This window comes from Syngnathoides biaculeatus, chromosome 13 (genome assembly GCF_019802595.1).
Source record: "Syngnathoides biaculeatus isolate LvHL_M chromosome 13, ASM1980259v1, whole genome shotgun sequence".
Classification (NCBI taxonomy): domain Eukaryota; kingdom Metazoa; phylum Chordata; class Actinopteri; order Syngnathiformes; family Syngnathidae; genus Syngnathoides; species Syngnathoides biaculeatus.
The window spans coordinates 15,426,342-15,451,660 of NC_084652.1; the positions used below are offsets into that span (position 1 = coordinate 15,426,342).

The 25,319-nt window shown below is 41.1% G+C and overlaps 2 protein-coding genes across 2 annotated transcripts; both read left to right on the forward strand.

The window, feature by feature from the left end:
* The first annotated feature begins 1,315 nt into the window (after nucleotides 1-1,315).
* Nucleotides 1,316-9,102, forward strand: espnlb (espin like b). Its single transcript, XM_061839610.1, has 8 exons — nucleotides 1,316-1,407; nucleotides 2,052-2,184; nucleotides 4,543-4,664; nucleotides 5,249-5,263; nucleotides 5,305-5,466; nucleotides 5,582-5,594; nucleotides 7,664-8,093; nucleotides 8,151-9,102. The coding sequence occupies exons 1-8, from the start codon at nucleotides 1,393-1,395 to the stop codon at nucleotides 9,100-9,102; spliced, it is 1,842 nt and encodes a 613-aa protein (XP_061695594.1). The 5' UTR covers nucleotides 1,316-1,392.
* Nucleotides 9,103-10,945: 1,843 nt separating this feature from the next.
* Nucleotides 10,946-24,693, forward strand: rab6bb (RAB6B, member RAS oncogene family b). The gene is made up of 8 exons (XM_061839164.1): nucleotides 10,946-11,258; nucleotides 13,504-13,562; nucleotides 13,961-14,014; nucleotides 17,201-17,306; nucleotides 19,742-19,853; nucleotides 19,929-20,022; nucleotides 22,045-22,111; nucleotides 23,452-24,693. Exons 1-8 carry the CDS (start codon nucleotides 11,189-11,191, stop codon nucleotides 23,514-23,516), a joined length of 627 nt encoding a protein of 208 aa, XP_061695148.1. The 5' UTR covers nucleotides 10,946-11,188; the 3' UTR covers nucleotides 23,517-24,693.
* Nucleotides 24,694-25,319: the final 626 nt, after the last annotated feature.

Genomic DNA, 25,319 nt, shown 5'->3' on the forward strand with positions numbered 1-25,319 from the left:
CAGGAACCTGGCCACCAGCTGAGCTTTAGGTCCAGGAGATTCATCTTCAATGTTGTCCGAGTTATTAAGTGGCCACCAACAACAACATCAGCCTCTGGATTTCCTGCTAAAGTCTTTACATTTTTATTTTGCAACTTCTCTCAATCCACGACGATACTGTGAGTACAATGTGGATCATCATGCGTTTCAAATGAGAGCGTTTTCTTTTTTTCTTGTTTAGGATTCATGTTGGACTGTGGACGTGACGCTTACTTTTTCTTCGACAGGATGGTAGAATGATGTTGCTGTCGATTAAAAAATGCATGAATGCATAATATTGTCACGTAAAATGCAGACCTGCAGCAAGTCCAAATAGCCCTTGTTAAAAAAAAAATTCATAGATGTTAATAGCTTATGTCTGAATTGTGTCTTCGAAATACATGTTTAGCAACCAATTAATCCCCCTCCCATGCTGATTGTAGTCTTTCAAGGGATAATCCAACAAACAGAAAAATATCAATGTGAAATTTTAGCATAATGGATTAAAAAAAAACATCCTTGACATGTATTCAAGTGTTTTCCCCAAATTTATGGCACTATTCTCATATAATACTTAAAATGTAGTAAAATAAAATTAAGGTACATCCGACTGTTACATTTGTACAAAAAAATTCTCATGAATTTAATAATGCCACAACTATTATTACTATGACATAAACATTTCTTTTATGTAAATTAAATCAAATGAAATTCAGTCAACTTTTACTGCTATAATGTGGGATTTTTTTTTAAAATAATCTTTGAAATCTACCAAGATCTTACCGCAAATGTAGTATTAGAAATACTACTTAATGATTGTAATAATTATTTTAAGTTAAATAAAATGAAATTGAAGAAAATCTGAACTGAGTAAAATTTGCATCATCCTCTAAATATTAAAATGTGACACTTTTTTCTGCATTAAAAAAATGTATGTATTGTGGGGGCTAAGATAAAAACCAAAATAATGTGTTCATACTTTTTTTTTACTAGACAGGCTGTGGTCTTATGGGACTGATTTTGGGTCCCTAGTACCTTTCATGCACCATTTAACAGTGTTTAGTGTTGTTAGCTGATCTGAGGTAAAACTCCAGGACCGCACTGAGGTTACCTGAAGCAGCGTATCGCATCTCCACTGACTCTTCCCAAGCTTTCTTCGGCCCTCGACATGTCCACCGAGCGGCCTCACGTTTCACCACCATTGTACTTTGCATTAAGTGTTTGGGCGTGTGTGTGTGTCATAGAGGGGCAGGATTACCTCATGTATATTCCGAGATCCTCCATGTGTGGTCTTTCTCCTGCTCACTTTATCTGTTTCATATTCTTTCAGACTCGACACTCTTCTGCCGTTGTTTGAGAACTTGCAGACTCAGCATGGAGAACAGCAAGGTGGTCCATGTCCCTTTGTTCAATCTATGCAGAGGAAAGAAAAGTATCAGGACAGAGCTTCTATGTGACCAATTAAGGCACCGTAATCGAACCACAACGAGCCTTCTGCGTCATTTTATGAGGCCCACAAAAGCTCCTCACAATTTTGTTTATCTGTCATAAAAGTGAAACTAAACAAATGCAGAGGCAATGAGAATTTGAAAAAAACAAACAAACAAAAAAAACTATATTCTGGTTCTCTAAATCTTATTCAGGAGTATGGTTTATTCTTGGTATTTGTTTTTACAGAAATTGAGGTTTTCTTTATATTTGAGCATTTTGATAATTATACTGATTTTGATTAGATATACTGTACTGTAGTGATGCTTTTACCCTCAACTGAGGTACTGGCATCAGCTTCAGTTTCGGTTGGATCTCATTCAGTATTGTCTAGGTTCCTTGGAAAACAGTAAACACACTCGTGTTAGAAAAACTTTCAATGGAATAGTGATTTTATGTATTTAAAGAAGCCATTTTGTATTTCTGTCACAATTCAAAATAGGTCTCAGGTCTCTTTTTCCAATTTCTTTGTCCAGCTTTTGTCAAAATAGCCCAAGGATCATGAATTATGCTTTGCATGTGTGTATTATATGTACTGCTAGCAGCCGGTGAAGGAGGTGCTCCCCCTGCCTCGACAACCCGAGACTGACTCATCCTCATCCTTGTCTGCTGAGACTCTGGCTAATGCTCAAAAAAGGCAAACTGAATCCTTGCAGCACATTTACACAGCCTCCTCAGGTAATGCAGACTTTGGGCTCTGTTTTTCTGACTGTGGTACATATTACTGCATATTACGTGGTGTCATTCTATGTTGAGGCAGGTCACACCTTCTGTTGCTAATTTCGTGACAAGTGCACGTCAGGGCAAGTAAAAACGGGACTTCTGTGCTGCTGCAAGTGTGATCACAGCCGATTTTAATCCTGTCCAATCAAATTGGCTCCTCTCATTTCCTCTAAACGTGCCAGGGGGGCCACTTAGACTGTTCTTGACCCCCAATTGCTCAAGGATGTGATGATTAAAACAATTTAATTATGCTGATAATGGTAAGTTGTTCAAGGAATTGATTTCCGTTATGATTCAGAGGGTTTAGCGTTCACATATTTCTAAATAGAAAATGTTTGACATCCACCACATTCATCCGTGGACTGCAGAAATCTTTCTGCTGTGTCTCCCGATTAAACTCACCAAAATCATTTGATATGGTCTCAGCGGGTGTAAATTTAGACTTCCTGCTACCAAATTTTCAATTCGCTGGGTATGTCTCAAAAAACACACCCTTGCGTCACCTGAACGCTCAGCTTGGCATAAACTGGTCTACCAAATTGCCACTTGGCGAGGCTTGCACGTTGCACAGAAATCATCGTTATCAAATATTTCCACCCCACCTTACATGCACCATCAAGGAAAACAGATACTCTGTTTAAATTGTTTATAATGCACCTATAATGCATATATAGACAAACAACCATGCCCTCCTACATTCACTCCTTTTGACAATTTACAGTCTCCAGTTGACCAAGGTGACTTTTGACGAGAGGTGAGGTACACCCAGGAATGGTCGCCAGTCAAGCACAGTTTTTTTCTAGATCAAACCAAAGTTTCTTGAGATATAGTGAGAGTTTTTGTTTTCCAATATAATATATTTTAGAATAGTCAAAAGATCAAGGCCAAAATTTTGGACAAAACGCTGTGACAAGACAGAGTGATGTGCTAGGATTGTCAACCAATAATTAGATTGTGTTCAGCTCTTTGGCAAAGTAACATCATATTACAGATTGCCATAATATGGCGCAGATGGGTAATAAATCTGCCACATATTACTGAGGTTGTGTCTTTGAATCCCTACTGTGTGATATTTGCCTGCTCTTCCCATTCTTGTGTGGGTTTTCTCCAGGTACTCTGACGAATGACGAGAAAGACTAAGTTGTCCATAGGTGTGTGTGCGTGTGTGTGTGTGTGTGTGTGTGTGTGTGACCTGCAACTGGCTAGGGACTAGTCCAGGGTGTCCCCGGCATAGGCTGCAATAGGCCCCAGCTCACCCAAAACCCTGAGGAAGACAAATGCTTTCGAAAGGTCTGCCCGTTCACTCAATTTCAAGTTTTATTGTCCATCTGCCATGAACATTTCCAAAGTCATTTGCCGTTCCGTGGCCTGCACTTGACTCCCTCCTATTGTTTTAGTTCTGAACAAAAACTACAGCTTCTCCTGAACTCTGCTGCCTATATCATCACTATGCCCCCTCTCCGCTCTCCACTCCTTCCACCACATCACTCCAGCCCTCAGACAACTTCACTTGCTCTCTGTCCAGAATTGTATCCAATATAAAGTTCTGATCTGGACCTTTCAATGCCATTATTAACCTTGCCTCAGCATATCTTCCTGACCACCTTGACGTTGCCATACCCTCCCACTCTCTGATTTTCATCCACCTTACCATCACTTCTGCCCACTTTTTGGACAGAGGCTTCAGCCACTCTGCCCCATCTCTGGAACCCACTGCCACCGGACCTCCCAATCACAGACTAATTAAGCCTCTTCAAATCCAAAGTCAAGGCACCTTCTATTGTGGACAGTTTATCTGCTTTAACATTTCTCAAATTATTTGCCTCCGAAATTCATGCTTTGTTCTTTTATTTGTGTGTGTGTTTGTATTACTTGATTTATTTTAACTATGTTTGTAATGTAACCTTGAGTTGCTTGAAAAAAATAATGATGATGATGATGATTAAAATTGATATAGTCTGTTCATTTATTTATTTAGGAGGTCATCTTGGTTGAAACTATCATTATTCACACACCCCTTTGCCGGGAAGTTGAATTTCCATCTTATTTCACTTATAGAGAACGGCGCCGTTATTAGTCCTACAAAGCCAAAAGAATGATAAGATAAATGGCAGGGATATCACAACATGAGTGATCTGTGACAGTCAATGTATTTCTTTGGAATGTCAACATTTCACAACGTCATGACTGGGTAAGATAGCTGGTTTACAGTTTGCAGTTGTATTTTTGGAAAATATGCCCTAGAAAAGCTGTACTAAACAAAAGAATCCAAATCAAGACATGTACACATAATATGTTGTGATGCATTTCTAGTGATGACATCGTTCACTCAGCTGAAGCCTCCAGAGCACGATCAGAATCTGATGTCCCGCGTGAAGTCCATCAAGTCCCTGAGGCAGGCTGGAATCACGGCGACTTTGTTCACTGGACAAATGGTGAGCTATCAGTTGCCAAATGACAAATCCTTTGGGCAACCTTTTAAAGGAGCCTTCCATGCAAACACAGGGGTATCTCTGGTGTCGCCGTTCATGTTTCATGTTTAGTTCTAGTTCCACAATCCCCGGTCCCTGGAGAACCGCGGTTTGGATGATAAAACCATAATGAGAGTTAAGTCTGCTGTGCACTGAGTTGAAGCGAACTGAATTCTCGTGACATGTGCGGGGTTAGGCAACTATTTTCATGACTGGCTGATCAGTCTACACCTGGTTCTATGAGAAATAAAAATTAGAATTGCCGTAGCAGTTTGTAGCAACTAGCCAGAGAAAAGGCGCATAAGCTTTCATTCACATTAAAAATATATTTTGGGTTTTGAACAAGCATTTTAGGCATTCACTTGATTCGATTTTCTCACCAGTTAGCAGGTCTTATTTTTCTTCAATGTTCTGTTATGTGTTTGGAGCCTGCCGACTTTGCAGGCCCCAAAACAAATCCTTAGACGCAACTGTGTAGCTTACACCAGGTTAAAACCTCTATATAAATAAATTTTTCCCTGACTATGAAGTGAACCCAGGCCCTAAAGAGAAAGTTATCTGTGGCAATGATGTCGTCTCCATGCAGAAACTTGACTACGAGGAGGTTCCGCCGGAGGAATCAATTGCGGACATGATCCTGGCCGACATTGAGGCCCTCGTGCCCACTCACGACGAGGCCGGGCGCCCCATTGCCGAGTGGAAACGTCAGGTTATGGTGAGACAGATGCAGACCCGACTACAGGATGAGGAGGACCAGAGGAGAAAGGTACTGTCTACTCATAAATGGAGTCCATCCAAGTATGAAGAGACATTCCCAGACATCCCCTGGTTAGGCAACTTTTCTTAGATCTATAGGGTAGTGGCCGTCTGTGGACTCACAGGAATCCACGAGCCGTAGATTGGAGGTGGACAAACTAATTCGCGTTGAACCATACATATACTTTTAACAAGTACATGTCTGCATAATGTGAAAGAGCCAAGAAAACAAACCAATTACTTCTCGCTATCTTAGATACAGTAATACAGTATTTCAGCACATAAATGAATGAAGTTCCTGAAAAGACATTGCTTTTTTTTTATTGAGCCACATGATTTTTACAGGAATATAGTTTTATCTTTTTACATGGAGAGAGGGAGAGAGAGAGAGAGAGAGAGAAAGAGAGAGAGGTTGCTCACTCAGTTGGTCTGGTTTCCATTTGTAGGGCTCGTAGTGGTTGGTTATTTAAAATCTCAAGACCCTTATCCATCCATCCATCCATCCATTTTTTAGCCACTTATCCTCACAAGGGTCACGGGCATGCTGGAGCCTATCCCACCTATCATCGGGCAGGAGGCAGGGTACACGCTGAAGTGGTTGCTAGCCAAACACAGGGCACAGAGACAAACAACAGTCACACTCAAAATCACATTTAGGGGCAATTTAGAGTCGCCAATTAATGCATGTTTTTTTTTATATGGAAGGAAACCGGAGTGCCCTGAGAAAACCCTGGCCCTGGGGACAGTGACGCCGACGCTCTAACCAGTTGCGACACTGTTTGGCCCCTCAAGACCCTTTAAAATAAAGTCAGAGATCCAAAGGAGTCGTGTCCTTCATTAGCTGGTTTGACTCTTTTACAATTTTGTGAGGGATCAGATGGTCACAGATTCATGCTTTTGATAGAAATCCAAGGGGACTCTGATATGGCTGTTGTTCTGCCCATTATCTCTCATCCCTCCACAACTCACAATTTTTTGTACTGTTTTCACCATCTACCTTCTTCTATCCCTCTTTTCTGACCGTCTCAACACAACTGACTGAGTCGCTTCTCTGAACCTGGGTTTTGTTGCAAGTTTTCATACAGTAGGAGGAGTCTTTCCTTGCCTCTGGTCCCAAGTGCTTGCTCCTGTGGAGTTCAGTTCATTTTCTTTAATGTATGCCTGTGGTTCCTAACCTTTTGTGTTTAAAGTGCTTTGAGAACACCTGTGTTGTGTATTGGTACTATATAAATAAAACTGACTTGTAAAAATGAATTGACCCCTCCGTACAGGGCACTTAACCACGCCTCCTGAAGTGACGTCCCGCCACGTGCGCTGACGTAAGACAAACAGTAAAAATGGCAAATACAATACAATACATTCTGAACTGAGACAGACTCCATGCTTCTGATTTCATTCAAATCAACGATATTTTATAGATTCTAAATACAATACATTCTTAACTGAGAGAGACGCCATGCTTCTGATTTCATTCAATCATTCACACGTAGCAATGTTATGCTAGCGGAGAACGTCTCATTCATTTATACGAGACGTGTATTAAAAATCAAATTTAAGGCATATCTTTGTGCAAACACAGTCTGGTTAAGCTTCTGGCCGTGAGCCAGCAAGAAATCAATACGTTTGTGCAGTCCGATCATCGCTAAATATCGCTCAACAAAGAATAAGTGTGTCAATTGTTCACACGCAGCAGTGTTATGCTAGCGAAGAACTTCAAATTCATTTATACGAGACATGTATTGAAAATCAAATATAGGGCATACCTTCGTGCAAACATGTGTTCCGGTTGATATTAGATGGATTTAGTTGATGATGCGGTCTTCCACAAAGTTTGACACATCGAAGGCATTTTTCATACTGGGTCTTCGGTTTTGGAAAGGGTACGAATCGAACTCCACCAACTAGCCTTTCAGGATACCTGTCGTCACTATTACAAAGTCCGTGACTACAGCTCTTAACCATATTTTTTGTTAAATAACCCAAATACGCGATAAAACACTAACTAAACCTACACTGGACCATTCAATGTTGTCAGAGAAAATGGCGGGAGCAAAAACTGGCTTTGGTCTATGCAGATCTCTGGCCTTTGATTGGTCAGTGACGCGGATTGCGCAATATCCACGGAGGGGTCAATTGAAAACTTGCCAATGTCTTCTCAGTATGAATCTTATATTTTGCGCCCCTTCCACAGGACCTGACAATTGAAGGCCTGCGTGTGGACAGCTGGAGGTTCTCCAAGACCCATAATGCCGTCTTGGGGCCCTTTGGGGAGCTTCTAACTGAAGACGACCTGCTGTATCTGCAACAGCAGGTCGACAACGTGTCCCTCCAGAAGCGTCAGCAAGCCTACGAGCTGGAGCTCACCAGGTTAATGGAAGAATTGAGGTCCGTGTTACCAGACCAGATCATGAACATCTCCCTGAACAAAGAGGCTTTGCAGCAGATGGACAAGGAGGCATGCCGAGCACTGCCGGTCTGCTGTAGCCGAGTCTCAGAGTTAGTCAGGACTATGTCGCTGTTGGTGGCCAACCTGACGCAGACCACCGAGAATGGAGTTGAGGGGACCACTGTGGATGGTACAATGAAAAGACCACTGGGGGCAAGTGATGGTCTGGAAGTAGACCTTGGCCAGAAAATGTTGCCACAACCAAATGGACGTGAAACAGTGTCCAGTTTTTGTCATCGCTTGGTCAGCAAGAGGGAACAGGTGGAAAAAGAGATTCGTCAGTCTGGGGTGTCTGTCAGAATTCTCAGAGCCAATTTTGAGGGTAAGATTGGTGGCATTTATCCCTTTGCTGGGGTGGTTCCAGGTAGCCAGGCCTTGAGGAACCAATTAGTATCTGGATCATCAGGGATGAACAAGCTAAATTGTAACACAAGGTTCAGTGGAGGTCCTACCAAGCATTTACCAGTGATAGAGACCACTAGTCTCAGGAAAGAGCGCATTGTAGTTCTGTTCTTGAGTCACTGGAAAAAGTCGGCTTACGCTATTTCTTTGCGGGCTGGCATGCGGGATGCCAAATCAGAACAAGGCCATCAGAGAATCCCGTCTTTGTTTCAGTTCTGCCAAAAGCGTGGCGCAGTAGATAAAATGTTGACTTCCTGGAGGAATAAACTCCAAATGCGTGGTGCTACAACACGCCATTTGGCATCGTCCCAAAGTCAACTCCCTGTGTACTCTCCAGAGCAATTCCTACCCGAGGTGGATGGCACGGTTGTGAGCCACGATAGCTTGACGTTGGACCTCTTCATGCTGGGATACTTCCACATTTTGGAGCAGGAGTTGTCCCCAGTTGAGAGGAAGATGAGGCATCTGCTCTGCTTCGAAGTCTTCGACCATGTGGGCCGTTTCCCCTGGGAGATGGTGAGGAAATTCCACAAGGTTGTTCTCCAGGAAATCAGAACCGGGAAGCGACATTGGAGCGATGGCTTTGACGACATCAAACTACGCTTCTTCGGTCAATCGGAACCCAAGTCAGATACGGGGCCAGTCCCTTTGCTTGCAGTTCCCAGTGCTTTGCCAGATGAGGGCGGCAGTGCTGCAGATTTGTCCGGCTTCAACAACGAGGATATTTGTGAATTTATTGATCGTAGCTTTACTTTCTGGAAGGAGAAGGAAGCGGAAATCTTTGATTTTGAAAGGTAGCCTGATTGTAAAGCCTCGTCGTGTGCTGAATATGGTTGTTTAACATGAGCTGAAAAGGACTCTTTAAAGAAAATCACAAGCATTTTATCAAAGGGGCAGCACAGTGGAATTTTGGTTAGGATGTCTGTCTCACAGTCGAGAATCCTGGGTTTGAATCTCAGCAATTGAATTCAATCTCAGCTCCTTTGAAGCCAAGCGAAGGAAGCTACAGTGCCCCAAGGAAATGCGTCAAAGCGAAGGAAGCTACAGTGCCCCAAGGAAATGCGTCAAATTACAACATTGAACCTTGACTGTGAGGCAGTACTAACGAGGTTTTCTTAAAATAAACACATATAAAGAATATATGTGCACTACATTTTCTACAAGTGAATATACAAATCTTAATTCCAACGAAAGCAGTGCCTTGTGTAAAACCTGAAAAAAAAACAATACACTGAATTGTAAATTGTTTTCAACCTTTAGTCATTCGCAAAGGACAAGATATTTAATGTTCAAATTGAATTATGTTTCCAAATATTCTCATTTGGAATTTGACACCTGAAGCACCTTCCACAAAAAGCTGCGATTGGGGCATGAAATATGAAAATTAAAAAATGGTCAACAAACACCTGTCTGGAACGTTCCACGGGTGAACAGGTTAATTGGAGATGGCCGAGTGTCATGATTGGGTCTCAAAAGAGCAACCCCGACAGGCTCAGTTGTTCACAAGCAAGGATGGGGCGAGGTTCACCACTTGGTGAACAACTGCGTGAGCAAATAGTCAAACCGTTTGAGAACAACACATTGCATGTATCAATGCAAAGAATTTAGTGATTTCCTTCTCTGCACTCCGTAATATCATCAAAAGATTCCAAGAATCTGGAGAATCTCCGCGTGTAAGCGACAAGGCCGAAAACCGGCATGGAATGCGCCTGACCTTCGAACCCTCTGACTTTGTTTTGCCTTCTTTTTGGTGCATTTCCACTTCATTTCATGTTTCTTTCTTAATTCCATCCATCATTTTTTACTTATTATCCTTTGTTCCTATTCTTTCCTTGCTTCTTCCTGTCCTTCAATTCTTTCTTCCAATCCTCTCTCTTCCTTTGAACGTTTCCCTCCCCCTTCTTTCCTTTGTCCTTCATTACTTTCCTTCTATTCATCCTTTCCCTTAACCCCTCCCTTCCTTCTTTCCTTCAAACTACAGGATGCTTGTTTCTGTTTTTTCCTTTGTCTTCCTCCTTGTATTTATCCATCCTTGTTTCACACCATGCACCCTCCGTTCATTTGAAGGGTCATTTGATCCTTCCTCCTCCCTTCCTTTTTCCTTGCTGCCTTTCCTCCCTTTTTCATATTTCCTCCCTTAATTACTTGCTTTCATTCCATCCTGCATATCCCCTCCTCCCTCTTTCATCCATCCATCAATTTTCAACACTATTAATCCTCGTTAGGGTTGTGAGTCCTCTGCTCTTTTATATATATTTCTTTTATCCCACCCTTTCTTCCTGTCATTCCGTTCTGCCTGTCCTCTTATCCTCCTCCCTTCTTCTTTATCATTTTTCCTTCTCTCCTACCTTTTTTCAAGCATTATTTACTCCCATCCATCCTTCTTTCCTAACTTTGTTTATTCTCCCTCTTCCTTAACCCTTCCTTGCTTTCTTCCACCCTTCTTTTCTTCCTTTCTGTCCATCCTTGTTCATTTCTTCCCTCCCATCCTACAAACACGTCCTTTAAAAAAAAAAAAAGAAGTGCATCGCTGCTTTTGTCCCACACTTTCTATATAATGCAAATCTCTTCATCCCATGCACTTTCCGCTCCAACGCATTAAGGTGAGGAATGGAAATAGGTGAGGTCGCGCATGCGCACATGCGCCGGCGAGCTGAGAGGAAGACGCCGAGCTGCATTCCCATCATTTGGAGCGGAGAGAGGAGCGACGTCGTCATCATCCTCATCACCATCGTCATCCCGCCCCGCGATCAAGCTGCTACGAGCCAGCCCGCCTCAGAAGCGACGCGGCACGTCGACACAAATTCTTCCTCGCAGTAATCCGCCTTTAAAAAAAAAAAAGAGAAAAAAAAAAAAAGAATAACAAACACAAATAAGCGCCATCATGTCAGCCGGAGGAGATTTGGGGAACCCCCTGCGGAAATTCAAACTCGTCTTTCTGGGAGAGCAGAGCGGTGAGTCACACTATCGCCTAATTAAGCGTCTCTTGCAGGACAAACACTTTTGTTATGATACTGCCATTAAACAAGCTGATTTGTTTAATTGCTTAAGATGACCTGACGCCCCTTTCTCGCTCTCGCTCCCCTCTCTCTCTTTTTTTCCACGTCCATTGTGGAGAAAATGTGATTAAGCGAGACAGAGGAGAGGCACGCATGCGCACAAACTGCACATTTTTGAGTGAATCCAAGCAAAATAAGGATTAATAACCGATTATTTTCGCACACAACTTGCTGTTATTTAGCGTTCTGGTTGCGTGGGGCGGTGTTTCGATGTGGTGCAGTGGCCCACAAACACAAGCCACCTCTATCTTTTTTCTTTCTTTCTTTCTTTCTTTCTTTCTTTCTTATTATGACTATCCCGGTGTTTAAATTGTTTGATCCATCTTTCCCCCCGTACGTGTCCCGACAGACTCCCCATTGATGCCACAGAATGGCGTTGTTTGTGTTGAGTCCCATGCATGTGTCAGTTCGGGACACACCCAAGGCTACCGATGTCTGCTCTTTCTGCAGCCTCCGGCTCGTCCCCTTTGCTAAAACAAGCGCACACCCGACGGCCCTGACATTACACAACATATTCTCTGTTCGTGTTTGGTGTACGCGTGCGTTCAAGGTGCACAGTGATTGTGTTTTGTGCACGTTTTGTGTAATACAGGCTAATGGCAGGGCATCCGGGAAATAATCAAAAAAAGAGCAGTCTGCGTGTGTGCGTGTGTGTGCGCACGCGCGCGTGCGCGTTTGTGTGGCCTTGTGCTGCAACGTTGCTGTCCGTGGTGCTAAACACAAGCCTGACCCAAAACCGTGTGCGCACGCGGGCGTGTGCAAAAATTAAACAAATAGACCAATAAATTTCAATCCAGTAGACAGCATTCAGTTTTAAAAGTTGTTTTAATGACATCATACCTTGGCATGATGTCAATTATGAATTATTAATGATTGCTGTATGATTATTGCTTGTGTTATCTATTGGTGAGTTAGTGGAGGTCATCGCAGATTGGTTTGCGAGGAGTATGGGGGGAATAATCTGGTTGTGAGTTTTAAATTGTGATGTTCACAAATTGCATGAAATAAGTCGTGTTAAAATGAGAAGTGATGAGGAAAATCACTGTAGAAGAATAAAGCCGGTATATTGCAAGGTAAACAATATTTGAGGGAAAGTTGTAATTGAATGACAAACATGAATTATACCAAAATAAAGGTTATACTAAACTATGTTATAAATATGTGTGTGTGTGTGTGTGTGTGTGTGTGTGTGTGGTATACTGAAATAAAGCCATACTTTTCTCATAAAAATACATTTGTAATCATCATCTTGTGAGATAAATTTGCAAAAATACATTTTAAAACTCATCATGTTAAGTAAGTTGAAGTATTCAAAGAAAATATGTTGGAAATAAGTTGCAGGGTGGCTGACAAATCCGTGGACAAAAATGAAGGTGTTGTAGATAGATTTTAGTGCATATGATATGGAAAAGAAATCACCCAAAAATGTCAGATGACATCATTTGGCAAGTATCATGTTTCAGCATTATGTAAAAATTTTTATCTTTTTATTAGAATAAAGGGGTAACCACTCAACTGAAGACGGATTTTGCGTTCTATGTAGTATTATCAAAAAGTGTTGGGATTTTGAGAAAATTGTGGAAGATTGACAGAAGCAATATTGTAATTTTAAGACAATAAATTCACTATTATTTACACTAATAATAAAGTGAATACTGCAACGAATAAAGTTGTCACTGCATGAGAAGAGCATTAAAATATTATAAGAACAAAGTTGCAATAATTTCAAATATTACCAAATGCGATTGTATATTGCATATCGACAAGAGTAAAGCAGTAATATGAAGAGTAATGAATAAATTGTCATTTTTGATAGATGCCCATCCATAATTGTACAAGGATCGTCATTACTCGTTGAATATGAATTGTGATATCGCAACAGTAAAGTGGTCCTTTTATACAATAATATAAATATAATATTCCGAAACCAAAGTCCTCATAATGCAAGGACTTTTTCATATTACCAGTAATAACAGTTTCATAAAGGTTAAAAAGGTGAGCGCAATTATCAGATTCCCTCGTATATGTGTTTGTATACATTTGATTATTTTTTTTGAAGAATGTTTGTCTTTTTACGCTCCTTAATCCATTTTCATCATGTCTCGTTTCCGTTGTTTAATATCCTTCTGCTATATTTCAGTGGGGAAAACGTCTCTCATCACCAGATTCATGTATGACAGTTTTGACAACACGTACCAGGTGAGACCCAAAACTGTTGATTACGGTAAATGTGTTATCGGACATGAAGTCAAATTCAATACGCTGAACTCATCTAGTATCATATAAATTTCCTTGAAGGGACTAATGGTGAAATAATGCTACTTTAAATCCAGATTGCAATCTCGTTTTTTATAGAAAATACTGATTATGTTTCTGACCGTGGTAAAATTGTGCTGCTATGAAAGACAGATAGTGAAGCAATATCATCGTATTAAAAGAATCTGGATTCATCTTGTCCTTGGCTGTGTGATTAAATCCTGAAGAAGACAATTAAAGTCAAGCGGATTAAGTCAGATTTATTATCCCTCCATCTATTTATCTTCAGTCATTTGGAATTAATGAAGTCGCAAACGAGCTTTTCTCCTTGTGTACCGCAGGCCACCATTGGGATTGACTTCTTATCAAAGACCATGTACCTGGAGGACAGAACAGTAAGACGCACCGATTGTCCTTTCAAATGACATTGTGATCGTCAATGTTTAACGTTCAACATTTACGATAGCTGGCATTGCCCCTTTTACAAGCAAATCCCTGAGGGGAAAAAAATAATTCCTAACAAATCCCACACTGATCGATAACAGCTCGGATAATATTTTTTAGACATTTGATAATTGGGCTTTTGCTGACATTAATCGTGAAGGGTGGAAAAGGCTAAAAACATGGCCCAATTCTCAGTAAAGGTGCACACTGCTCAGATTTAACATTTACAAGAGTCACCATCTACTGTTGTCCAGGATATCATACAGGAAAAATCATTCTGAACACACCCAACACTGCCAGATAATAACTCAGGATCATTTTTAGAGATAACCAACAATCAAGACTCTGCTCACTTTGACCATAATGGATGAAAAATGCTCAGATTCGACCAAATTGTTTCACATCGCAATCATAGTTTGTGGCTTGGCCCGGCGACTCTTTGGATTCTGGATTGTAAATGTTGAACAGGTTTAAGATCTATGATACTTTCCCCCAGCAGATTGGAGAGGAAAAATCCTTATAAACACTCCTGAGGATAATCTTTTAGCCATCTGATACTCAAGCCTTTGTTGAGTTTGATCATAAAGGATGGAAAATGGTCAAATACCACCCTATGGTCAATCTGTGTGTTGACTTTCAATTCTATAAGATTATGATGACAAGATTTTCGCTGTGGTAATGGATAGGCTGACAGATGAGGTTCGACTGGAATCCACTTGGACCATGATGCTCGCAGAGGATTTTGTGATCTGGAGTGAAAGCAGGGAGCAGGTGGAGGAACAATTAGAAAGATTGAGGCACGCACTGGAAAGGAGAGGAATGAAGACTAGCCGGGCTTGGGCCACGATGTTTGCAGATGACATTATGCAGTGAAAGCTAGGAGCAGGTGGAGGAACAATTAGAAAGATGGAGGCACGCACTGGAGAGGAGAGGAATGAAGATTAGCTAAAGTAAAACAGAATGTATGTGCGTGAATGAGAGGGGCGGAGGAGGAAGAGTGAAGCTCCAGGGAGAGGAAATAGCGAGGGTGGATGACTTCAAATACTTGGGGTCACCAATACAGAGCAATGGAGAGTGTGGTAAGGAAGTGACGAAACGGGTCCAAGCGGGGTGGAACAGCTGGCGGAAGGTGTCTGGTGTTCTACGTGACAGAAGCGTTCCCGCTAAGATGAAGGGCAAAGTTTATAAAACAGTGGTGAGGTCGGCCATAATGTACGGATTAGAGAGGCACTGAGACTGGCAATTGACCCCTCCGTGGATATTGCGCAATCCGCGTCACTGACCAATCAGAGGCCAGAGATCTGCATAGACCAAAGCCCGTTTTTGCTCCCGCCATTTTCTCTGACAACATTGAATGGTCCAGTATAGGTTTAGTTAGCGTTTTATCATTTATTTGGGTTATTTTACAAAAAATATGGTTAAGAGGTGTAGTCACGGACTTTGTAATAGTGACGACAGGTATCCTGAAAGGCTAGTTGGTGGAGTTCGAGTCGTACCCTTTCCAAAACCGAAGACCCAGTACAAAAAATGCCTTCGATGGATCAAACTTTGTGGAAGACCGCATCATCAACTAAATCCATCTAATATCAACCGGAACACATATGTTTGCACGAAGGTATGCCCTATATTTGATTTTCAATACATGTCTCGTATAAATGAATTTGAAGTTCTTCGCTAGCATAACACTGCTGCGTGTGAACGATTGACACACTTATTCTTTGTTGAGCGATATTTAGCGATGATCGGACTGCACAAACGTATTGATTTCTTGCTGGCTCGCGGCCAGAAGCTTAACCAGACGGTGTTTGCACGAAGATATGCCCTAAATTTGATTTTTAATACACGTCTCGTATAAATGAATGAGACGTTCTCCGCTAGCATAACATTGCTACGTGTGAATGATTGAATGAAATCAGAAGCATGGCGTCTCTCTCATTTAAGAATGTATTGTATTTAGAATCTATAATATATCGTTGATTTGAATGAAATCAGAAGCAAATGAAGATGTTGAGGTTCTCGCTAGGAGTGGGCAGAATGGTTTGGATTGGAAATGAGCTCATTAGAAGGATAGCCAAAGTTGGATGTTTTGCTGACAAGGTCAGAGAGAGCAGACTTCGATGGTTTGAACATGTCCTGAGGATTAAGCTGCCAGGCAAACGAGCAAGAGGAAGACCAAAAAAAAGGTTGATGGATGTTGTGAGGGAGGACATGAGGGCATTTGGTGTTAAAGAGGAAGATGCAGGAGATAGGCTAAAATGGAAAAAGATGACATGCTGTGGCGACCTGAATGGGACAAGCCGAAAGGAAAAGAAGATGACAACAAGATTTTGGAATGTAAATGGTGAACAGGTCTATGATTGTTTCAGCGACGATAGACATTTCTGACTGTTTCCACGAAGCTCAGAGAGGAAAAATCACTCTTAATGCACCCACACCACATGATAATCTCTAAACATAATAATTTAGAGATGTCAAATAATTGGAGCTTTTCAATTCCAATTGGAAGCAGTGAAAAATGCTTCAATTTAGCCCAAATGTGCCATGTATGTATTGTATGTGCGTACTCTCTGAAGAAACCCCCAACCATAAAATTGCTCAGAATAATCTTTTGAGTTATCTGACATTCAGGCCTTTTCTGACTTTGATCACATGGGAGAGAAATGCTCAGATTTGTCCTGATCATCACCATGTCTGTACCCTGCTTCAGTAGTTTTTCCTACTACATGACCCCAAATTGCTGAGGTGCATACATGCCAGACGATAATCACTCAAGATTTCGCAACATCTGATGATAACATCTGTGCTGACTTTGATCAGAACGGAGAAAGAAAATTCTTCCAATTGCAATATGTGCGTATCCCTCTTTAAGATGGTTCCATGCTCATATGAGCTCAGTAGGAAGAAAACAAACCAAAATAAAAAAAAGCCCCAGTTTCTCCTCCCTTTGACTAATCCATGATTGGATTTAATTTCCACCTAACATGATTAACCAAAGGTTATTTCTGCTGCTAATAACATCAGAGCGCTTACATTTCTTGACAGTCTCTTAGTTTTTTTTTTACTATTCACATTTTTGAGAAAGCTGCACGATGGCCGATGAGTGACTCATTTAGTATACTTACTGTCCACATGCGTAGGTTAGGCTGCAGCTGTGGGACACAGCCGGGCAGGAGCGATTCCGGAGCCTCATCCCGAGCTACATACGAGACTCCACCGTGGCTGTGGTGGTCTACGACATCACAAGTGAGCAGCTTATGTGTTTGTTGTTTATTCGCTATTGTCGCTCAATCGGGCTACAGTTTAAACACTGAGTGTACATGAATATGTATGAAATATATAAATGTACCTTCCGACATTAGCTGGAGCATTTGCGTCTGATTTTAGCTTCCAGTGTCAGCTCCAATGTTAGTAAAGAAGGACCCTCGTTAGCTTCTCCAACGTTAGCTTCTCCAACGTTAGCTTCAGGCTTCCAAATTTAGGTTGAATATTAGATTTAAAATTAACTTCTCAATTTAGATTCCAACATCACCACCAATGTTAACTTTTTATTTTTTTATCCTTGTAGGTAAGGAAATCTTGATCATATTTGCATTTGCAACGCTGACCTGGCTCCACAGAACAGAGTCAAACAAAGTAAAAATAAAAGCAAATTCAAATAAATGCATATACGTACAGCAAACTTTACAATGTGAAATGGTTACATAATCCTTTGCAATAGGAACATGGCAATATTTTCCAGAAGTGACAAATGTCAAAATGCTGAGTCTGGTTGGAATGGTGACATCAACATGAGCAGAGAAAGAGGACCAAGAATTTAGAAAATCAGATGATGGGTTCAAGATGGCTTCCAGAGGTTTTGTTGCTGTTGTTGTTGTTGTTTTGTTTTTTTTGTTTTTTTGAGGGGGAGGGGTGTTTTCATTAAATTTGGTGAAGGACTATTGTTGGGTGCCATAGCTAGCTTCTGATGCTAGCTTCTGAAGCTGGCTTCCAAATTGAGATTGTACATTCGATTCAATGTTACCAATTTTGATGGGATCAAAGAAACCTGAAAGAAAGGAAAGAAAGACCTGTTTGAAAAACAATAATGTCATAGTTGTTCAAGTCCAAATATCTGTCAAATCTATTAATATTTTACAAAAGGTGACAAATAACATTCACTTATGCCAACATGTAGATGCACTGGCACCTAAGCTATACCACTCCTTCATTTCTGGGCCTTCTATTGTTTTCTGAACCTCACTCTCTAGGATGTTGGCAAAGCATCGCACTGACGAACCAGGAAAAGTTGTTGATGAACCAGGAAAATTTGTTTCTGGAAACTTTGTAAAAATATGAGGCTTTAATGTTACACTGACGTGAAAGCGTTCCAGGAGGCAGAGTCTGCTCCCTTTGTTTGAACAATATCGACTTGAGTTATATGCATGCTCCATGAATGGTGACTGAATGTTTTTTTTTTTAATGGTTTATTTGTGTGATACAGCTGCAAATAAGAATTTGAACACCTGAGAAAACCAATGTTAATATTTGGCAGAGTGACCTTTGTTTGCAATTACAGAGGTCAAACGTTTCCTGTAGCTGTTTGCACACACTGTAAGAGGGACTTTTGGCCCACTTCTCCACACAGATCTTCTCTAGATCAGACAGGTTTCTGGGCTGTCGCTGAGAAACATGGAGTTTCAGCTCCCTCCAAAGATTTTCTATTGGGTTTAGGTCAGCATGATGCTACCACCCCAATGCTTCACAGCAGGGATGGTGTTCTTGGGATGGAACTCATCATTTGTCCTCCTCCAAACACGGTTAGTGAAATTACAACCAAAAAGTTCCATTTTGGTCTCATCTGGCCAGAAAACTTTCTCCCATGATTCATCTATATCATCCAAATGGTCATTGGCAACCTTAACATGGGGCTTGACATGTGCTGGTTTAAGCAGGGGAACCTTCCGTGCCATGCATGATTTCAAATCGCGATGCCTTAGTGTATGACCGACAGTCACCTTGGAAAGGGTGGTCCCAGGTCTTTTCAGATCATTGACCAAGTCCTGTCATGTAGTCCTGGGCTGATTCCTCACCTTACTCAGGATCATTGAGACCCCACGAGGTGATATTTTGCATGGGGCTCCACTCCGATTGAGATTGAACGTCTTGTTTAGCTTCTTCCATTTTCTAATAATTGCTCCAACAGTGGACCTTTTTTCACCAAGCTGCTTGGCAATTTCTCCATAGCCCTTTCCAGCCGTGTGGAAAATTTTGTCTCTGGTGTCTTTGGACAGCACTTTGGCCTTGGCCATGTTACAAGTTTGAGTCTTACTGATTGTATGGGGTGGACAGGTGTCTTTATGCAGCTAACGACCTCACACAGGTGCAACTGATTCAGGATAATACATGGAGTGGAGGTGGACTTTTAAAGGCTGACTAACAGATCTTAGAGAGTCAGAATTCTATATGATTGACCGGTGTTCAAATACTGATATGCATCTATATCACACAAATAAATCGGTAAAAAAAATCATACATTGTGATTTCTGTATTTTTCTTTTTAGATTATCTCTCACACAGTGGACATGCACCTACGATGAAAATTTCAGACCCCTCCCTGATTTCTAAGTGGGAGAACTTGCAATATATCAGGGTGTTCAAATACTTATTTTCTTCACTGTATGTGACGCATTCCACCCCAGACGTCAACTCGTTCCAGCAGACGTGCAAGTGGATTGACGACGTCAGGACCGAAAGAGGAAGTGATGTCATCATCATGCTAGTGGGCAACAAGACTGACCTGGAGGAGAAGAGGTGAGTTGGTGGTGTAATGATTATTCATCAGCAGGACCAAACTGACAGAAAAGGTGCTTAATGCTTTCCCAACAGGCAAATTACAATTGAGGAGGGAGAGCAGAGAGCCAAAGAACTGAATGTCATGTTCATTGAGACCAGCGCCAAGACAGGCTGCAATGTCAAGCAGGTGACACTTTGCCCAAAATCACTTAAAGTACACTTCAGTACAGTATATGAACATGTAACATCTATTTTCACAACGGTTACTGAGCTAGGGCTCATATTTTACATCACAATAATCTCACAGCACACCATCAAGCAATTATCTTAATGGAAAATGGATGTGACAGTCAACTTGTCGAATATTACTTGAGGAAATGTCAAAGTGTAACCTTTACTGCTCTTTAAAGGGTATGTTTCCAATTTTTACTCTGACTTCACTAATCCACACACCATCCAAAAAGGAACAGTAAGGTAGCAGTACTGAACTAGCATTAGCGCTGTAAACAAGCCAGCGTTAGCCACGGCCGCAATGTTGGTAGAAGAGAGGATGGAAAAATGCAATGGCACCTGGCCCTGATGACAGACCTGTGGAGGTAAGGAAGCCATTTGGAGAGGTAGCTGTGGAGTTTATCACCAGGTTGTTCAACAGAATTCTGAAATTCTGAGATTGAAATTCCCTTGGGCTACGATGTTTGCAGATGACATTATGCAGTGAAAGCTGGGAGCAGGTGGAGGAACAATTAGAAAGATGGAGGCACGCACTGGAAAGGAGAGGAATGAAGATTAGCTAAAGTAAAATAGAATATATGTGCATGAATGAGAGAGGTGTAGGGGGAAGAGTGAGGCTCCAGGGAGAAGAGAGAATGAGGGTGGACAACTTTGAATATTTTGGGTTAACAATGGAGAGTGTGGTAAGAAAGTGAAGAAACGGGTCCAAGCAGATTGGAACAGTTGGTGGGAGGTGTCTGGTGTTCTATGTGACAGAAGCGTCCCTGCTAAGATGAAGGGCAAAGTTTATAAAACAGTGGTGAGGCCGGCAATGATGTACGGATTAGAGACGGTGGCGCTGAAGAGACAACAGGAAGCAGAACTGGAAGTAGCAGAAATGTTGAGGTTCTTGCTCGGAGTGAGCAGGTTGGATTGGATTAGAAACGAGCTCATTAGAGGGACAGCCAAAGTTGGATGTTTTGGAGACAAGGTTCGAGAAAGCAGACTCCGATGGTTTGGACACGTCCAGAGGCGAGAGAGGATGGAGCTGCCAGTTAAAAGAGCGAGAGGAAGACCAAAGTGGAGGTTGATTGATGTTGTGAGGGAAGACAAGAGGGCAGTTGGTGTTAGAGAGGAAGATGCAGGAGATAGGCTTAGATGGAAAAAGATGACACGCTGTGACGACCCCGAAATTGACAAGTCAAAAGACGACTGCAACACTCAATGGATAGGTTTCAAATTTTATTTTTTGTAAATGTACAATCAATTAAAAAAATAAGAATAATAATCAGAAACTGGTGATGAACGTACCTTTTGAGGAAAAAATGCTACTCATTCCGCTTCTGAATTCTCTGGGCTGCCTGAGGTCCCTTGTCTCTGCTTCTGTTTGCCAGTCTTGCCCACTTGCTAGCAAAGGAGGGATGGCCATTATTAATTAATTTGTTTATTAGATGTGATGTAATGTGCACAGTCATGAAAGAAGTGCGTGGGCAAAGTTAGCGAGCAAACCTTTGCCTAACCATCACGTTAACATCCCCCCCCCCCAAGAAAAGAAGGTATGATAACTAAAAGGACATCATTACCAACCAGTACCAGTTAATTTAAATTGCCAGGTTGGATGAGATTTCACTCCAGTCAACCAGATACATTCCAGTGAATACGCCCATGAGTGTATGACGATAGAATCGTCCTCCATTGTCGTCATCTTGGTCACCATCTGCTGCTGGAAGTCTCACAATGAGCAGCAGGTCAACAGCAGGGAGGCGCTTCCATCCAACATCTTGAATTTCTTCAGTTTGCATTCTGCCCAGGCGGGATTATTCTTCCGCTTTGTGCTCTGCAGTTCCAACGAACAATTTCCAAATTAATGTACCGTAATTAATGAATGTGATCCCAGACCCGCACAACACACACCTTGCATAAAACAATTCTTCATTTGCATGAATATGAAAACGAATGTAATTAATTAATATGCCTTTTTCCTGTGCTCTGCTGCAAGCTGTTTCGTCGCGTTGCCGCCGCTCTTCCCGGGATGGAGAGCCTGGACGAGGCCAATCCCGAAGGCAGTATCCTTGACCAACACGAGCAACGATTCACTGATGACTTTGCAATATTGGCTGCCATCATTTTTGCAATCGAATGGCTGCCTTGCGTAACGGCACAGAAAGTCAGTCTGAATCACGTCATCACCTAAGAACACGTCCTCTTTTTACTACCATCTGCTGGAAACTAGAGGAACTGCACGCAGGGCGTTACCCTGCACTAAACCATCCCATACATACTACTGTATACTATATCATACCAAATATACCATATATGCTATACCACAGCATGCCATGCCATACTTTATTTCCAAAGCCAAGCCATAAGTACCATACCATTCAATATTATACATGAAATACCATACTTTGTCAGACTATACGATAATATACCATGCCAAAACATACCATACTATGCTATATTATACTATGCTATACCGTTTCATACTAAACTATACCATAACGTACTATACAGTACATCAGTACAGTACATATACTATACAGTATACTACTGTACTACTACCATACTGCTGTATACCATACCATACAATACCATACCACACTATACTATAATATACCGTAAATGCCATACCATACTATGCATGCTCTAGCAAGCAAGCTCCAGAAAACATAACCACACTAATACTAATAGTATACTCTTGTAAACTGCATTACATACTACACTTTACTATACACTGGATATTGCACTATTTTGTAAAACATTATACAATACCGGGCAGCACAGTGGATCAGCTGATAAAGCTTTGGCCTCACAGTACTGAGGACCCAGGGTTCGATCCCAGCCCCGCCTGCGTGGAGTTTGCAAGTTCTCCCTGTGCCTGCGTGGGTTTTCTCCGGGCACTCCGGTTTCCTCACACATCTCTCTCTCTCTCTCACACACACACACACACACACACACACACACACACACACACACACACACACACACACACACACACACACACACACACACACACACACACACACACACACACACACAAAGATGCAACATTAATTGGATACTCTAAATTGTCCCTTGGTGTGATTGTGAGTGTGACTGTTTGTCTCCATGTGCCCTGCAATTGGCAGGCAACCAGTTCAGCGTGTACCCCGCCTCCTGCCCGCTGACAGCTGGGATAGGCTCAAGCACTCCCCGCGACCCTCGTGAGGATAAGTGACAAAAGAAAATGGATGGATGGATGGATTAAACAATACCATGACATATTACACCACAATATGGTATATTATCCTACATTATGCCATACCATAGTATACTATACTATGCTACATTTTATTATTATGTAATATATAATATTTTATATTGTATTGTGTCGCATTATATTTTTCCTTAAGTCGCCCTTTCCCAGTGATTGACATCAAGTTGGACAAACCGGCAGAGCCGAGCGTCCCCGAGGGCGGGTGCTCATGCTAATGCTGAGCTGCGATTGGCCGCAGCTCCCTTCACGCCATAGGCTTGTTATGTTGCTTAAACGATTTCTTGGTTAGCCTACAGTTGACTCTTGACTCTAATTGGATATACCCTAGGATGTGTCTGGTTGGACCAATCAAACATTCTCTCTCAATCAGTTGTTAATTAAGTTGTAAAATATTGTATACTTTGTCAATATGTAAGTGACCGGAGGACAACAAAAAGAGAAAAAAACAAACTATGCGGAAACGAAAAGGAACACGAAAACGATATTGGAGGGGAACTCCAGCGGGAGATGAGACCAGTTTCTTTTTCGCTGTTATGTTTTGTATTTTTTTATATATAAACAGGGAAAGCACCAAAAATGATGCCCAAGCATAAAAGGAGAGTTTTAGGCGAGGGGCTAGATTGAGGGGTTGTTGGTCAGCCATTTTCCGCCCTAATGTGGCTGAGCACGTCTAAATGTCTGCAGCACGCATGCACGCTGGTCTGACTTATTAATATTTTTTTTCCATTTTTTTTTTTTTTTTTAAACTTGGCCCGACTGCTCTCGGAATGCTTTCGAGCATCCTTTTTCTCTCTCTTTCTCTCTTATAGCGTTACCACGTCTCACACAACTTCCTGTAGGCTCACATAACGGTAGCTGTGAAAACGTGGCACTCTCTAGCTCTCGTTGGACTCGACTTTTATAGAAAGGAATTGTACTGTGCATTTTAAAAAATAATAATAGTAATAATATTAAGACTAATGTACAAAAAAAACCGATCTTCTTCTCTCACTCGTCCTCTCCATCTCTCCTCATAATTCCTCATCCTCCCTCCAGCCCGGAAAACCACATATAACAATCCACGGTAATGCACTGCACTGTATATAATAATGTAAGATGTATGTTGTGAACGTCCTCTCTGTACAAGTGGTCCTTGTTCCACCAGTATGAATAATGTAATAATGTTTCATGATTAATAAATTGACAGATTAAAGGGCTTCACTCTCCTAACTCCCAACATTTACAGACACGCTTTCTTGGGATGAAATGCACTTTTATTCTTCTTCCATTTTTCATAGAAAATAGAGGGGAACCGCCATATTCTCTAAGATTACAGTCAATGAAATGTCAGAAATAAGCAAAACTATGAAGGAATGATTGAAAAGCCCAATTGTTTTATTTTATGTGATGTGCCTTTTGTCCCATACATGGTTACAAAGGGACTGGAGGCCTTTCAGAGACAATTTATTTGAATGTATTCAATTATTTTATTTCAACAGTTATTTTAAATAAATTCACATTGTAGTATTTTTCAAAGAGATTTATTTGTAATGTATTTCGTTCATTTTTTATTTACTTTAATTTTTCAATCTGTCTATAATTTCACAATATTCATTCCTTCATTTTTTTTAATGCTTTGAGGTTGGATGAGCCGGACCCTCATTTTAAAGGATTTATTTTGACATGCAATATTGTATTTTATACTTTTGGATTTCTTTTTAATGTACTGTTTCATTTATTTTTTTCATCCCCAATCATTTTCACCATGATCACCAATGAACTGCCTCCATATCCTCTAAACTTACTTTATCTAAATGTATTTTTATTTTTCATATATTCATTGTGTTTAATTTCATTTTATTTTATTTCAATTGGGGCATTCATTTATTTGTCCATGTCTTGTCTCTCCAGGGATTATTTTTTTAATTTATGTGTATTGCTGTATTTAATTTTTTTATGGTGGCTTTTCTGCAAGGTGTATTTATTTATTTTATTTTTTTATTGTCTTGTATTTTTTACTTAAATTTGTTCCATTTTTT

Coding starts and splice junctions, on each gene's coding strand:
- rab6bb (XM_061839164.1), top strand. CDS start 11,189: ATGTCAGCCGGAGGAGATTTGGGGAACCCCCTGCGGAAATTCAAACTC. Junction 11,259..13,503: donor CTTTCTGGGAGAGCAGAGCG/GTGAGTCACACT, acceptor GCTATATTTCAG/TGGGGAAAACGTCTCTCATC. Junction 22,112..23,451: donor CGAGGCCAATCCCGAAGGCA/GTATCCTTGACC, acceptor GCCCTTTCCCAG/TGATTGACATCAAGTTGGAC.
- espnlb (XM_061839610.1), top strand. Junction 2,185..4,542: donor CATTTACACAGCCTCCTCAG/GTAATGCAGACT, acceptor ATGCATTTCTAG/TGATGACATCGTTCACTCAG. Junction 8,094..8,150: donor GTAGACCTTGGCCAGAAAAT/GTTGCCACAACC, acceptor TCGCTTGGTCAG/CAAGAGGGAACAGGTGGAAA.